The 13478-nt window shown below is 40.2% G+C and overlaps 1 protein-coding gene across 2 annotated transcripts in view; it reads left to right on the forward strand.

The window, feature by feature from the left end:
* Positions 1-13478, forward strand: part of IQGAP1 (IQ motif containing GTPase activating protein 1) — a 116568-nt gene that overhangs the window by 42329 nt on the left and 60761 nt on the right. For both annotated transcript variants that reach the window (XR_013395971.1, XM_015143023.3), the window contains exons 5-9: positions 1955-2031; positions 8610-8677; positions 9788-9901; positions 10774-10952; positions 12715-12799. Coding sequence is in view for 1 of the 2 variants with exons in the window: in XM_015143023.3 (XP_014998509.2) it covers positions 1955-2031; positions 8610-8677; positions 9788-9901; positions 10774-10952; positions 12715-12799 (523 nt within the window). In the remaining variant the exon portion in view is untranslated. The remainder of the gene's footprint in view (positions 1-1954; positions 2032-8609; positions 8678-9787; positions 9902-10773; positions 10953-12714; positions 12800-13478) is intronic.

Below are 13478 nucleotides of genomic sequence, written 5' to 3' on the forward strand. Positions count from 1 at the left end.
CTAATGATAACCTAAAAATGTATTGTTGTCCTTAATATAATGTATAATACGTAATTGACAGTACATATATGGTGTTTATCGGGATGTCTTTTCTAATCTCTTTATGTGGTACATGCTGGCCTGTTATAGAAACTTAATGCAGTAATTTTTTGGTTCTTATCCTTTTTGACTCTTCATTATAATTGGTACTGTTGGCTGCCTTTTCCCTGAGATATTTCTTAGTTTGATTTTTTAAATTGTTTTTAATCTGCTCAACTCGTCCTGTTTTCTTTAATTATTCTACCTTCCGTGTTCTAGTGATGGACATTCTTTAAGATGCAATCCTTGTTAGATACATTTTCCCATTTTCATGGTTTCCTTTATTCTCAAGACTTGCTGACATAAGATAAACATAGTATCTTCAGTTGGCTGCTGGATATTTCTCCTTGGATAGCTTCCTGTCACCTAGAATTTTTCATATCTAAAACTAAATCTACCTTTCCCCCAACTGAACTTCCCTTCCTCTATAATAAATGGTACCATGTCATCATTTTCCCAGTCATCCAGTCTCAAAACCTTGGAGATACTTTGAACTTCTAAATGTGGTCATTCCCGCTACTCCATTTATTTGAAATACCTCTTTTATCCATCCACTGTTAACAACAGCCTCCCAGCCTACCTCCCCAGCTCGTCTCCCATTATTCAACATACGCTATGTCCTGTCTCCAGTCAGATCTCCCCAGGGCTCTATTTTTATCCTTAGCTCCAAAGCTAGGCTGCCACTTTATGTCCTGCTTATCAAGTTCAGACTTGTCTGACTTTAAGTTGCTCATAATCATCTGATTTTATCCTACCTATCCAACCTTATTTTTCTGTTATTTTCTAGAATGTATTCTGTAGATTTTAAAAAACAATAGGGTATATTGCCTTACTGTCTCACATCATAATTATTTCTGCTTTATTTATTCTGGCTATTTCTCTTGTTTGGAAGGCCTTTTGCTCTCTATCATGATTCACTCATTTCTTTAGTTTATGATTTCACAGTCTTAATATAGGCCTTTATTGCTTATCCAAATTCTTCTCACCTCATTATTCAGTCTTTTGCTTATCCAAACCACTGTCACCCCTTATTTCCCTAAATTACAGATTGAATTGTATGGTGCCACACGACTGTGACAATAGGTCTTGAAATTCAAGGCTATTCCCAGTCTAAATCTATTCTGTTCTTATCCTACGTCATTCACTAACTTTAGAGCTCCATGACGCTGGCTCTGGGCTTGATATCAAAGATATGGCAGTGAATAAATAACATAGATCTAGCCCTGCCTTCATGTGGCTTATAGTCTGTTGGAGTAGCCAAACAGATAAACACAAATGATTGATCTTGGTAAGTGCTACCATGGAAAAGTACTTGTCTTCCAAATTCCCTTATACATGCTCTATTCTAGCTACTTCATCTGTGTAGTTTCCCATTTCTCCCAAGCATTAAACACATTTTAATATTTTATAGTTTTTTCAATGTCTAAGTGTAGCAGGTTGCACAAACTAAAGCACTTAGTAAATGTTCATTGTTGAGTTGTTTCTCCATCTAGGCATGGTAGATAGTAACTAGGAGCATTGTGGTTCTGAAAGCCTCATACTCAGATCAGTCCAGTGATTTAAACTGGACTAGAACTTGGTCTTCATATGCCTGTGTCTGGGTCTGAAATAAGTAAATCACCTTCTCACACCTAATGAAATTCAGTGGGTTGACCAAATAAAGATTTTCCAAGTAGTACTTTTTCTTCTGTATTACAGCATTTCATTCCTTGCAGTTCTGATGATGAAATGTCTGTTCACCCTAATGAAATTATTTACTGAATGCCACTGATGTTTTCTAACCGTCCATTGTTTGATTTGTATTATTGATGATTGGTGAATGTCAAATGAACACAGTGAATGGATACCTTACTCTATTTCTTTTATTTCTCCCTAGATTTTTTACCCAGAAACTACGGATATCTATGATCGAAAGAACATGCCAAGATGTATCTACTGTATCCATGCACTCAGGTAATCAAATTTTCTTGGCAAAATAAGGAAATTATGAATAACATCTGAATTGAGTGTGTAGTTTTTTATGCTTGAGGTAAGAATGAAAAAGTTTTTTCATTAGTTTCAAAAGTTCCAAATAGGATAACATACTGTTATCCGAACAAAATGGTGAGAAACAGCTGTGTTTTTCTACGGAGTACCGAGAAAGGATTTATTTATTTAATAGCAGATAATTTTGTTCTAAAAACATGGTATCTTCCATAATTGATCTAGTGTTTCTGTGAACTATGCCTTCACTTGGAGTGCAGTCTCTTATTTAATTATCTAGGTCCTTGCCATCGTTAAGCCATTTGTTCATTCATTCAATAATTTTTACAAGCCAGGTGCGGTGGCTCACGCCTGTAATCCCAACACTTTGGGAGTCCGAGGCGGGTGGATCGCCTGAGGTCAGGAGTTCGAGACCAGCCTGGACAACATAGCAAAACCCCGTGTCTACTAAAAATACAAAAAATTAGCTGGGCATTGGTGGTGGGTGCCTATAATCCCAGCTACTCGGGAGGCTGAGGCAGGAGAATTGCTTGAACCCGGGAGGCAGAGGTTGCAGTGAGCCAAGATTGCACCATTGCACTCCAGCCTGGGCAACAAGAGCGAAACTCCATCTCCAATAATAATAATAATAATAATACTTTTTATACCAACACAAACATGATAGTAGGAAATGATACAAAATATATTTTTTTCCCATAATGTCATGGTAAATTTGGAATGTGGCTTAATTTTGAGGTCCCCAGAATCCTAAATTAAATTGGAAGGAAAAGATACAAGTCTGGAAGGATAGTGGGATGGTTAGTAGTAGATGCTTATACAGGTTAAATACAGAACAGGTTCCTTATCTGAAATGCTTGGGACCAGAAGTGTTTTGGATTTTGAAGTATTTGCATTATACTTACCAGTTGAGCATGCCAAATCTGAAATGCAGAATGCTCCAATTATAGCATTTCCTTTGAGGGTCATGTTGGTGCTCAAAAATTTTTAGGTTTTGGAGCATTTTGGATTTTGGATTTTTAGATTTGGTATACTCAACCTGTGGTACAGTAGTGTAGTATTTTAGCAGATTTACTTGGTGGCCACAGGACTAAAGGAGATGGTGGCAGAGCAAGTGGGACATGAGTCAGATTTTTGCTTGGGCTGCACTTACATAGCATCATCTATGTGTGCTTGCTAAGTGTTAATTACATTGGAGTAGGTATATAATACTGATCTATAAGAAGACTGTTGTCTCGTTTCTTGATCGAACATGTACTAGATCTGTGGTATCATTGGAATCAGTGTGAAACATACAAAAGAATGAATATAGCTGAGAACTAGTGGATCTCGTGTTGAGAATGTAGCAATTTCAGATACGTGTCTGAGGCTGGGTAGGTACAGTGGCTCACACCTGTAATCCCAGTGCTTTGGGAGACCAAAGCGAGAGGTTTGCTTGAAGCCAGGGGTTAAAGACCAACCTGAGCAACGTAGCAAGACCCCATTTCTACAAGAAACAAAACATTAGCTGGGCATGGTGGCATACGCTTGCAGTCCTAGCTACCCTGGAGGCTGAGGTGGGAGGATCACGTAAGCCCAGGAGTTTGAGGCTGCAGTGAGCTATGATTGTGCTACTGCACTCCAGGCTGGGCGACAGAGCAAGACTCTGTCTCTAAAAAACAAAACAAAACATTACCAAATATGTGTGTCTGAGTCCAGATCACATTAATTCTGAGTATTGTGTTTGACTTAGTGTTGCATGAGATTTGTCTATGTTGATAATCTTGTGAAGGCCGTACCTGCGATGGATATCTGAACATGGAAGCAGAATTCCTCTCTGCTAGTTGTGTAGCCACTACTCTTGCAGTGTAACCTGGGTTCCAGGCCCTCAAATTCTGTGTAGTAGAGGCTAAAGAATTAACTATGCCTTCCTAGTGGTAGAGTCAGAAAGAGAAAGAAAGGAAGTCTGCTATTGTTTTCCATTTCTCTTGAATATGCAGTCTGTGCTTAGAAAGTATATATAGAGTGGTGTGTTTTGTGATTTATGGTTTTTTTTTTTTTTTAATGGTGTTTTTCCTGAAGGGTGGATTGGCAACATTTGATAATATGTAGGAAGTATTTATAGTTGCTGAGAGTTTCTTCTTTTACCACAAAACACAACCATGTTCAAAGCAGGTTCCTCACCTCACTGTATTGGATAAGGCTCCATCTTCTTTGGATCAACAGTGACAGAAAAGTACTAACTGTCTGTCTCCTCCCTGCTTGCCGTTTTTTTTTTCCCCCCCTCTGAAGTCTTGATTGGCATTATTCCAGAGATAGTCACTGTGCTTTAATCATACTATATTACTTTTGTAGATAACATTCCACTCTTAGATAAGACCCCAGTTTTCCATTCTCAAAATACTTGTATACTTCCTGTTTCCCCGTTTTGTTATTCTAATAACTGATTTTGGGGTTAAACAGGTCCATAATCTCTTATCCTAAATTAAAACCCTAAATTATCTGAAAATTGATTTTAAGTTTGTTGTAAGCTCATTTGTCTCCTTAGTATGATTATGTTTGTGTGTTTCTCTGCAGAAAGTAATGTATTGGATTGAGGATGCTGCCCCAGGGCTTGCTGGGGATACTTTATAATACTATATACACTGTAAATAGAAATACACTTTCTAATATCTGAGAAATTCAACATTAAAATATATCTGGCTCCAAGAATTTGGGTAAGGGACTGTGGGCCTATAGTAGATTCTGTTTCCTAATCACCTGCTGTGTTCCAGGGTCTTTATTAATCATTTTGAGATTGACATAGTGACTTCTAGGTTACTCACCATTCACAGAAAAGATAGTTAGAATCCAGATAGGTTAACACAGCTTCCTTCTGCCCATTGCTACAAAGTTCAGCTTAAGTAGAAAATAAGAAAAATAAATCTTTTTTTTTTTTTTTTTTTTTTTGAGACAGAGTCTCGCTCTGTCACCCAGGCTGGAGTGCAGTAGCCGGATCTCAGCTCACTGCAAGCTCCACCTTCCGGGTTTATGCCATTCTCCTGCCTCAGCCTCCCGAGTAGCTGGGACTACAGGTGCCCGGCACCTCGCCTGGTTAGTTTTTTGTATTTTTTTTTTTTTTTTGAGACGGAGTCTCGCTCTGTCGCCCGGGCTGGAGTGCAGTGGCTGGATCTCAGCTCACTGCAAGCTCCGCCTCCGGGGTTTACGCCATTCTCCTGCCTCAGCCTCCCAAGTAACTGGGATTACAGGCGCCCGCCATCTCGCCCGGCTAGTTTTTTGTATTTTTTAGTAGAGACGGGGTTTCACTGTGTTCGCCAGGATGGTCTCGATCTCCTGACCTCGTGATCCACCCGTCTCGGCCTCCCAAAGTGCTGGGATTACAGGCTTGAGCCACCGCGCCCGGCCTTTTGTATTTTTTTAAAGTAGAGATGGGGTTTCACCGTGTTAGCCAGGATGGTCTCGATCTCCTGACCTCGTGATCCACCCGTCTCGGCCTCCCCAAGTGCTGGGATTACAGGCTTGAGCCACCGCGCCCGGCCGAAAAATAAATCTTAAGCGCAGTTACAGGCTGACCCATTATAGGTGCCTAACAGTGTATTTGTGGAAGTAGGCATGGGAGAGCAGGAACAAAGATGGGAAAGTGCTGTTCACCATTAGGGTTTATAAGTTTCAGTGTGAAGCTAAGTACTTTTCATTGTGGGTAAGAGGACTTAACTGGCCATTTTGAATCCATTCATAGCTCCAGTATCGCCATAAAATACTTGTAATAATTAAAGAGAGTTAAAAGAAAGATGGTGCCCATGTCTACTTTTTATGTCAGCCAGTGATATGGTTGTAGCACCTTTAATTTACCATTGAAAGACATTAAAAGCTAATTTAGTGTTCTTGGTACTGTGAAAGCAACTGTATTAGTCCGTTCTCGTACTGCCATAAAGAAATACCTGAGACTGGGTAATTCATAAAGAACAGAGTTTAATTGGCTTAAGGTTCCACAGCTTCTACGGGAAGCATGGCTGGAGAGACCTTAGGAAACTTACAATCATGGCAGAAGACAAAGAGGAAACAGTCACATCTCACATTGCAGGAACAAGAGGAAGAGAGAGGTGGGGAGGTGCTTACATACTTTAAAACAACCAAATCTAGCGATAACTCACTCACTGTTAGGAGAACAGCAGCAAGGGGGAAATCTGCCCCCATTGATCCAGTCACCTCTCACCAGGCCCCCACCTGGGGATTACAATTTGACATGAGATTTGGACAGGGGCACAGACCCAAACCATATCTGCAACATTCTTGAACTTTCTTAAAATTTCTTGTTCCCTATTTCCAAGTAGGAATAAATGAGAAAGAAATTCTTGGAGAAAAATATTCTCGCAATTAAGAATGCAGGTGTGATGTATTAGTGAGAAAAATATATAAGGGAACATATTACATGTATAGAAAGTTATTAGTTATTTTACTTTGGAATTTCTTTTTTAAAGAGGCAGGGTCTTACTCTTTTGCTTAGGCTGGAACACAGAGGTGTGATCTTGACTCATTGTAACAACCTCCAAGGTGAAAGCTATCCTCCTGCCTTAGCCTCCCAAATAGCTAGGACTACAGGCATGCACCACCATACCTGGCAAATTAAAAAAATTTTTTTTGTAGAGACAAGGTCTTGCTATGTTGCTCAAGCTGTTTTGAATTCCTGACCTCAAGCGATCCTCCTGCCTCTCCTTCTCAAAGTACTGGAATTACAGGCGTGAGCCGCTACACCCAGTCTGGAGAATTTTTTGAATACATTTAAAATCTTCTGAGAGAGGAGCTTTATATATCCATCTTGAGTGTTTTACCTGAAAGAAAAGCATTTAATCATATACATACGTCTTATACTTGCACTTCTCTGAGAAAATGATTAGCTTCTGTGGATGCATAAAGTCTAGTGTGTTTTGAGAATACTTGATTTTTTTTTGTTTTTCTGTTATACATTTGGGTTTATTATATACAATTTAAATTTTGATCAGTTCTGTGATTGCAGTGTACATGATGCATGTTTGTATTTAGATGATACTGAGTTTATAGATTATTTACAAAAACTGTATACCACTTCAAGTTTCTATGATTTATTTTTTATATATTTCTTATTTCCCTGCTTACTTTAAACTGTCGATTTCTTGCTTTTGTCAGTATCTGTGAAGTACCCTTCTGATCTCTTCTAATTTGTTGGTTCCAGTCAGCTAGGGCTTTAGAATCCACTTAACACAGGCTTATGGACATTGATTTATCTGTCCATTCATCTGTCAAATATTGATTAACATTTATTAATATATGCTAGGCTCTGGGTAGACATTAGTGAATGAGCCCTGTATTGTCCCTACTTGCGTGAAGCTTAGAGTCTAAGTGATTTTTTTTTAAGTTTAAAAAGTAAAAATAATTTTTACCAACCTGATACTTAAAAAGTAAAAATATATGAAATACTATTTATCTAAAACTGTTAAATTACCTGGATTAAACTTTTCCATCAGTAATATGAATTCAGTTTAAGTAAGATTTGCCATCTGAATCATTTTTATGAGCTTTTCTAAGATGTCTTATTATTTAAAACTTACTGATTACAGGAAAGCAAACAAATGAAGAGACACTTCACTATTAATTACATTAACATTAATGTTAACATCTTTTTTTTTTTTTTTTTTTTTTTTTTGAGACGGAGTCTCGCGCTGTCACCCAGGCTGGAGTGCAGTGGCCGGATCTCAGCTCACTGCAAGCTCCGCCTCCCGGGTTCACGCCATTCTCCTGCCTCCGCCTCCCGAGTAGCTGGGACTACAGGCGTCCGCCACCTCGGCCGGCTAGTTTTTTGTATTTTTTAGTAGAGACGGGGTTTCACCGTGTTAACCAGGATGGTCTCGATCTCCTGACCTCGTGATCCGCCCGTCTCGGCCTCCCAAAGTGCTGTGATTACAGGCTTGAGCCACCGCGCCCGGCCTCTTTTTTTCTTTTTTGAGATGGAGTCTCGCACTGTTGCCCAGGCTGGAGTACAGTGGTGGCAGTCTTGACTCACTGCAGCCTTTGCCTCCCAGGTTCAAGCGATTCTCCTGCCTCAGCCTCCTGAATAGCTGGGATTATAGGCACATGCCACCACGCCTGGCTAATTTTTGTATTTTTGGTAGAGACGGAGTTTTGCCATGTTGGCCAGGCTGGTCTCAAGCTCCCGACCTCAGGTGATCTGCCCACCTCAGCCTCCCAAAGTGCTGGGATTACAGGCATGAGCCATTGTGCCTGGCCATTAACATCTAATTGTACATTGACTTTGTGCCAGAACCGGGACTTGAATTTGTGCCTACTGATTTCTCCCAGTCCAGTGCTCTTTGCATTGTGTTATGTGACTTTTTAGGACAATGCTGTCATTTAAACTAAAACAAAACACTCTGAGGTAAATAGAGTATTGTAACTACAAAGGAGACTGTTGTAGGTACTGGGAGTCTCAGTGTTCAGAATGCTTCTATTTTATTCTTCATGCTGATTTTCCCCTTTTAAGGGTGGCAGCTAGGCACTGCTGGGAGGCCTAACCTTTTGCATATTGTATCTTCTAGTTTGTACCTGTTCAAGCTAGGCCTGGCTCCTCAAATTCAAGACCTATATGGAAAGGTTGACTTCACAGGTAAGGAGTTACAGACTTGGCAGGAAATGGCTTGAATTACGTGGAAATAGCCTGGAGAGCCAGCAGTACCAATTTTAAAGACCTAAGGCTTTAAAAATACTCTGGCAGTGGAGGTGAAAGAAATATTAATAACTTGCTTCTCTAATGTGGGGTAAAGAACACTAAACTTGGAATTTCAAGCTCTGTTCTCTCACTTATAATGTGAACATGATTAGTGAGTCTCAGTTTTCTTGTATATAAATTGGGGATAACATTAACATATATAAAACATATAATAATGTTAACACATAACATTAAATGTTTGGGTATGTTGAAAAAAGCTTTATAACTATCTTTGCCTTTCCATTCCGGTAAGCATCTGTTGTGGGCAAAGCAAGAGGGAGAGTGGGGAGTGAGATGACACAAAGATGCCAATTTAGTAATTTTAAAGTTTAAGCTTATTTGGATGGGTGTTTCTATGTGTATTTGCTATAGCCAGATGCTTGAAGAGATGAGGGATTAGGGAGAAAAAGGGCAGTGGTAATATTGTTTAAGGGTAAGATAGATTCAAGTCTTTCAAAGTGGTGATTGTTTTGTAGGCTTGAAAGTTTAAAACTTGGTAAGAAATTTTTTGTCCATGATATTTTTTCCTTCCAGGGAAGTTATTCACCAGACCTGGGGAAAGGGCCAGACCTTACATGTTTTCTTTATCATTTGGCTTTCTGCCTTAGAAATGAAATTGTTGAATAGCAGCTAATGATTTGGATTGTAAAGACTGAGATAACTGACTTAGTTTGTGATTCACTTATTGTTGAGCTCACATTAAAGCTGTTCCATTTATAAGTTCGTTGTAGGAAATGCCACAAGTAGCAATTCTGAACAACTATTTCCTGTAGGACCGGCTCACTTTATAGTTATGTTTGATGCCCTTGATAATAATAATGTTTGACTGCATTTTATATGCCAGTTACTGTGTTAAGTGCTTTCCATACATTTTATCTTTATATCTTTATAACACCCTAAAAGGTAAATGCCATTTAATCCCATTGCATAGTTGAGGAATATGTTTCCTTCTCTTGGTTATGGAAAGGTGCCTAGCTTGATTGACTGAGTATTAATTCCCTCCTGTAGAAGAAGAAATCAACAACATGAAGACTGAGTTGGAGAAGTATGGCATCCAAATGCCTGCATTTAGCAAGATTGGGGGCATCCTGGCTAATGAACTGTCAGTGGATGAAGCCGCATGTAAGAAGAGAGAAATCTCATGGGTTCAACTGAGATTGTTGCCACCATTTCCAATAATTAATTCTATAGTGATGATCTAGGACATTGTGAATCTTGCTAGCAAGTTTAAGTCCATAGATGTAGTTGTAAACACAGTCTTCCATGCCGTTGTTATTTGGAAATACATGATTAATTCTGATTAAAGTGAAAGCATTTAGAAAAGAAGTCCTGACTGGACACAGTGGCTCACGCCTGTAATCCTAGCAGCTGGGAGGCCAAGGCGGGTGGATCACCTGAGGTCAGGAGTTCAAGACCAGCCTGGCCATGGTGAAACCCCATCTCTACTAAAAAGACAAAAATTAGCCAGGCGTGGTGGCGCGTGCCTGTAATCCCAGCTGCTTGGGAGGCTGAGGCAAGAGAATCACTTGAACCCAAGAGGCGGAGGTTGCAGTAAGCCGAGATGGCACCATTGCACTCCAGACTGGGCAACAAGAGAGCAAAACTCTGTCTCAAAAAAAACAAAAGAAAAAAAGAAAGGAAGTCCTACATTTCCGTGGCTCATTGAGTTTCTTATTGTTTTATGGTGTTTACTCGGTAATTAAGGCAAATACCTCCAGAGCAAGTGCTCCTTGCAAGGCTCTCTTATGAGTATTTCTCTGTGAGATTCCAAATTCATCATCCCAAACATGGATCACAGATGCAGCTGTGGCTTTGTATACCGTAAGGAAGAGGGTAGGCTCATAGGGCCCAGGGAGCCAGTCTTTGAACTCCAGTTGTTATTTCTCTGTGAAAAGGAGCCTCTGTCTCTAATGGGGGGGTGCAGTGTTGCTTTCTATTGTGATATACATCCTTTAATCTATATAATCTCAGTGTTTTTGTTTTTGTTTTTTTAGTACATGCTGCTGTTATTGCTATTAATGAAGCTATTGACCATAGAATTCCAGCCGACACATTTGCAGCTTTGAAAAATCCCAATGCCATGCTTGTAAATCTTGAAGAGCCCTTGGCATCCACTTACCAGGATGTACTTTACCAGGCTAAGCAGGACAAAATGACAAATGCTAAAAACAGGGTAAAAATGCAACATCTATTCTTTCTAATTAATTTGTTATTCCATCATTTGATATGGCTCCAGTTTAAACATCAATTTTATTGAGATGCAATTTACACACAGCAAAATTCACCGAATTTTAAATGTACAGTTTGAGTTTTGACAAATATATGTGATCATTTAACCATCACCCCAGAAAGTTCCTTAGTGTACTTTCGCAGTCAGTTTCTACCTCACCCACACCCCTGAGCCCAGGCAACTACCAGTCTGTTTTCTATTGCTGCCATTTACCTTTTTTAAAAATGGAATGATGCAGTGTCTAATCTTTTGGTGTGAGACTCCATATTGACCTCTACTTCTTGAATTTTATGTAAATAAAATTCTGGAGTGTAGCCATTAAAATTAGTAGTGCCCTTTGGAAAGATTATCTCTAAATATTAACATAGTCTTTTCTCTTTCCCAGATTCTTTGGGGTAAAATGTTTGTGTACAATTGTTAGGGGTATGTAGAAGTTCGTTAAATGATTCTGACTTGGAAAAACTGAATCTAGGAATCCCATTTAAGACTTCACACAGGCTGGTCATGGTGGCTAATGCCTGTACTCCCAGCACTTTGGGACGCCAAGGTAGGCGGAACACCTGAAGTCAGGAGTTTGAGACCAGCCTGGCCAATATGGCAAAATCCCATCTGTACTGAAAGTCCAAAAATTGGCCCAGCGTTGTGGTGGGCTCCTGTAATCCCAGCTACTTGGGAGGCTGAGTCAGGAGAATCGCTTGAACCTGGGAGGTGGAGGCTGCAGTAAGCCAAGATCACACCAGCTGGGAAACAGAGCGTGACTCTGTCTCGAAAAAAAAAAAAGAAGCTTCACACAAATTTATCCACCCCTTGTTAAAATTAGTGGTTGATGACAAAACGAAAACAACCCTGCTCTCAGAACATTCTTTGTATCTCTTATCGTAGAGCAGGGATTTCAGTTTCCCAGTTAGGTGCCAAACTAGCCTGCAGGCAAGTAGCTGCTGCCATGCCCCTGCGTATGTCACCAGTGAGACTCCAGGATCGTGGATCTGTATGTGCCCATTCTGCTCAGATCTGAGGCAAGGATGTGCTGCCTCTAATCCCAGCACTTTGGGAGGCCAAGGCAGGCTGATCACTTGAGGTTAGGAATTCGAGACCAGCCTGGCTAATGTGGTGAAACCCTTCTTTACTAAAAATACCAAAAAAATTAGCTGGGCCTGATGGTGCATGCCTGTAGTCTCAGCTACTTGGGAGGCTGAAGCAAGAGAATCACATGAATCCAGGAGGTGGAGTTTGTAGTGAGCCAAGATCGTGCCATTGCACTCCAGCCTAGGTGACAGAGCGAGACTCTGTCTCAAAAAAAAAAGTCTCACTCTGTCGCCCAGACTGGAATGCAGTGGTGCAGTCATAACTCACTGCAGCCTTAAACTTCTGGGCAGAGCAATCTTCCTGTCACAGCCTCCTGAGTAGCTGGGACTACAGGCGTGTGCCACCACATTGGGCTAATTAAAAAAAAAAATTTGTAGAGATGGGGTCTCGCTATGTTGCCCAGGCTGATCTCAAACTCTTGGCCTCAAGCCATCTTCCCGCCTTGGCCTTCCAAAGCACTGGGATTACAGGCATGAGTTACTGTGCCTGCTTTGTTCTTTATAAAGGATCTTAAGCTACACCCATATTCTTAGTAGTGTGCAGGAGGAGCACAGGTGTATTTATGTGGTCCTCTTAGACACCTTAGGCTAACTTAATTATGTTTTTTACTCATCCTCAGACAGAAAACTCAGAGAGAGAAAGAGATGTTTATGAGGAGCTGCTCACGCAAGCTGAAATTCAAGGCAATGTAAACAAAGTCAATAGTAAGTATGTTCCTGAGTCAGGCACTTAAAGGGATATTATAATATAATGTGAATGTTGATCTATTCTGGGACTTACAACATGGTTTAATTTACTTACTTTAGACATTAGTGGATTTGTTTAGCAGCAATTGCTTATTAACAATCTTTTGTGTTTCTATTCCTCCGTTTTAAATCTTCAGTCAGCCCCTTGTTCCTACACTGACAGTAGCGTCATAGTAGTCTTTTTGGCTATAGTTTCACTCTTTCACCCTATTACATGCTTTTAAAAATTATTTTCCTGGCCAGGCGCAGTGGCTGATTAATCCCAGCACTTTGGGAGGCCAAGGTGGGTGGATCACCTGAGGTCAGGAGTTTGAGACCAGCCTAGCCAATATGGTGAAACCCCATCCCTACCGAAAATACAAAAATTAGCCGGGCATGGTGGCGTGCGCCTGTAGTCCCAGCTACTCGGGAGGCTGAGGCAGGAGAATCGTTTGAACCCGGGAGGCACAGGTTGCAGTGAGCTGAGATGGTGTCACTGTACTCCAGACTGGACAACACTGAGACTCTGTCTCAAAAAAAAAAATTATTTTTTTATTTTTTTTAAGTAACATTATAGTTTTGTTTTTCCTTTAAAGAATAATGCAAACTGTCTAGATATTAAACAATAAACCACAAAAATTAGACTCCATCACTTAGA

The sequence above is a fragment of the Macaca mulatta genome, chromosome 7, assembly GCF_049350105.2.
Source record: "Macaca mulatta isolate MMU2019108-1 chromosome 7, T2T-MMU8v2.0, whole genome shotgun sequence".
Taxonomy (NCBI): Eukaryota; Metazoa; Chordata; class Mammalia; order Primates; family Cercopithecidae; genus Macaca; species Macaca mulatta.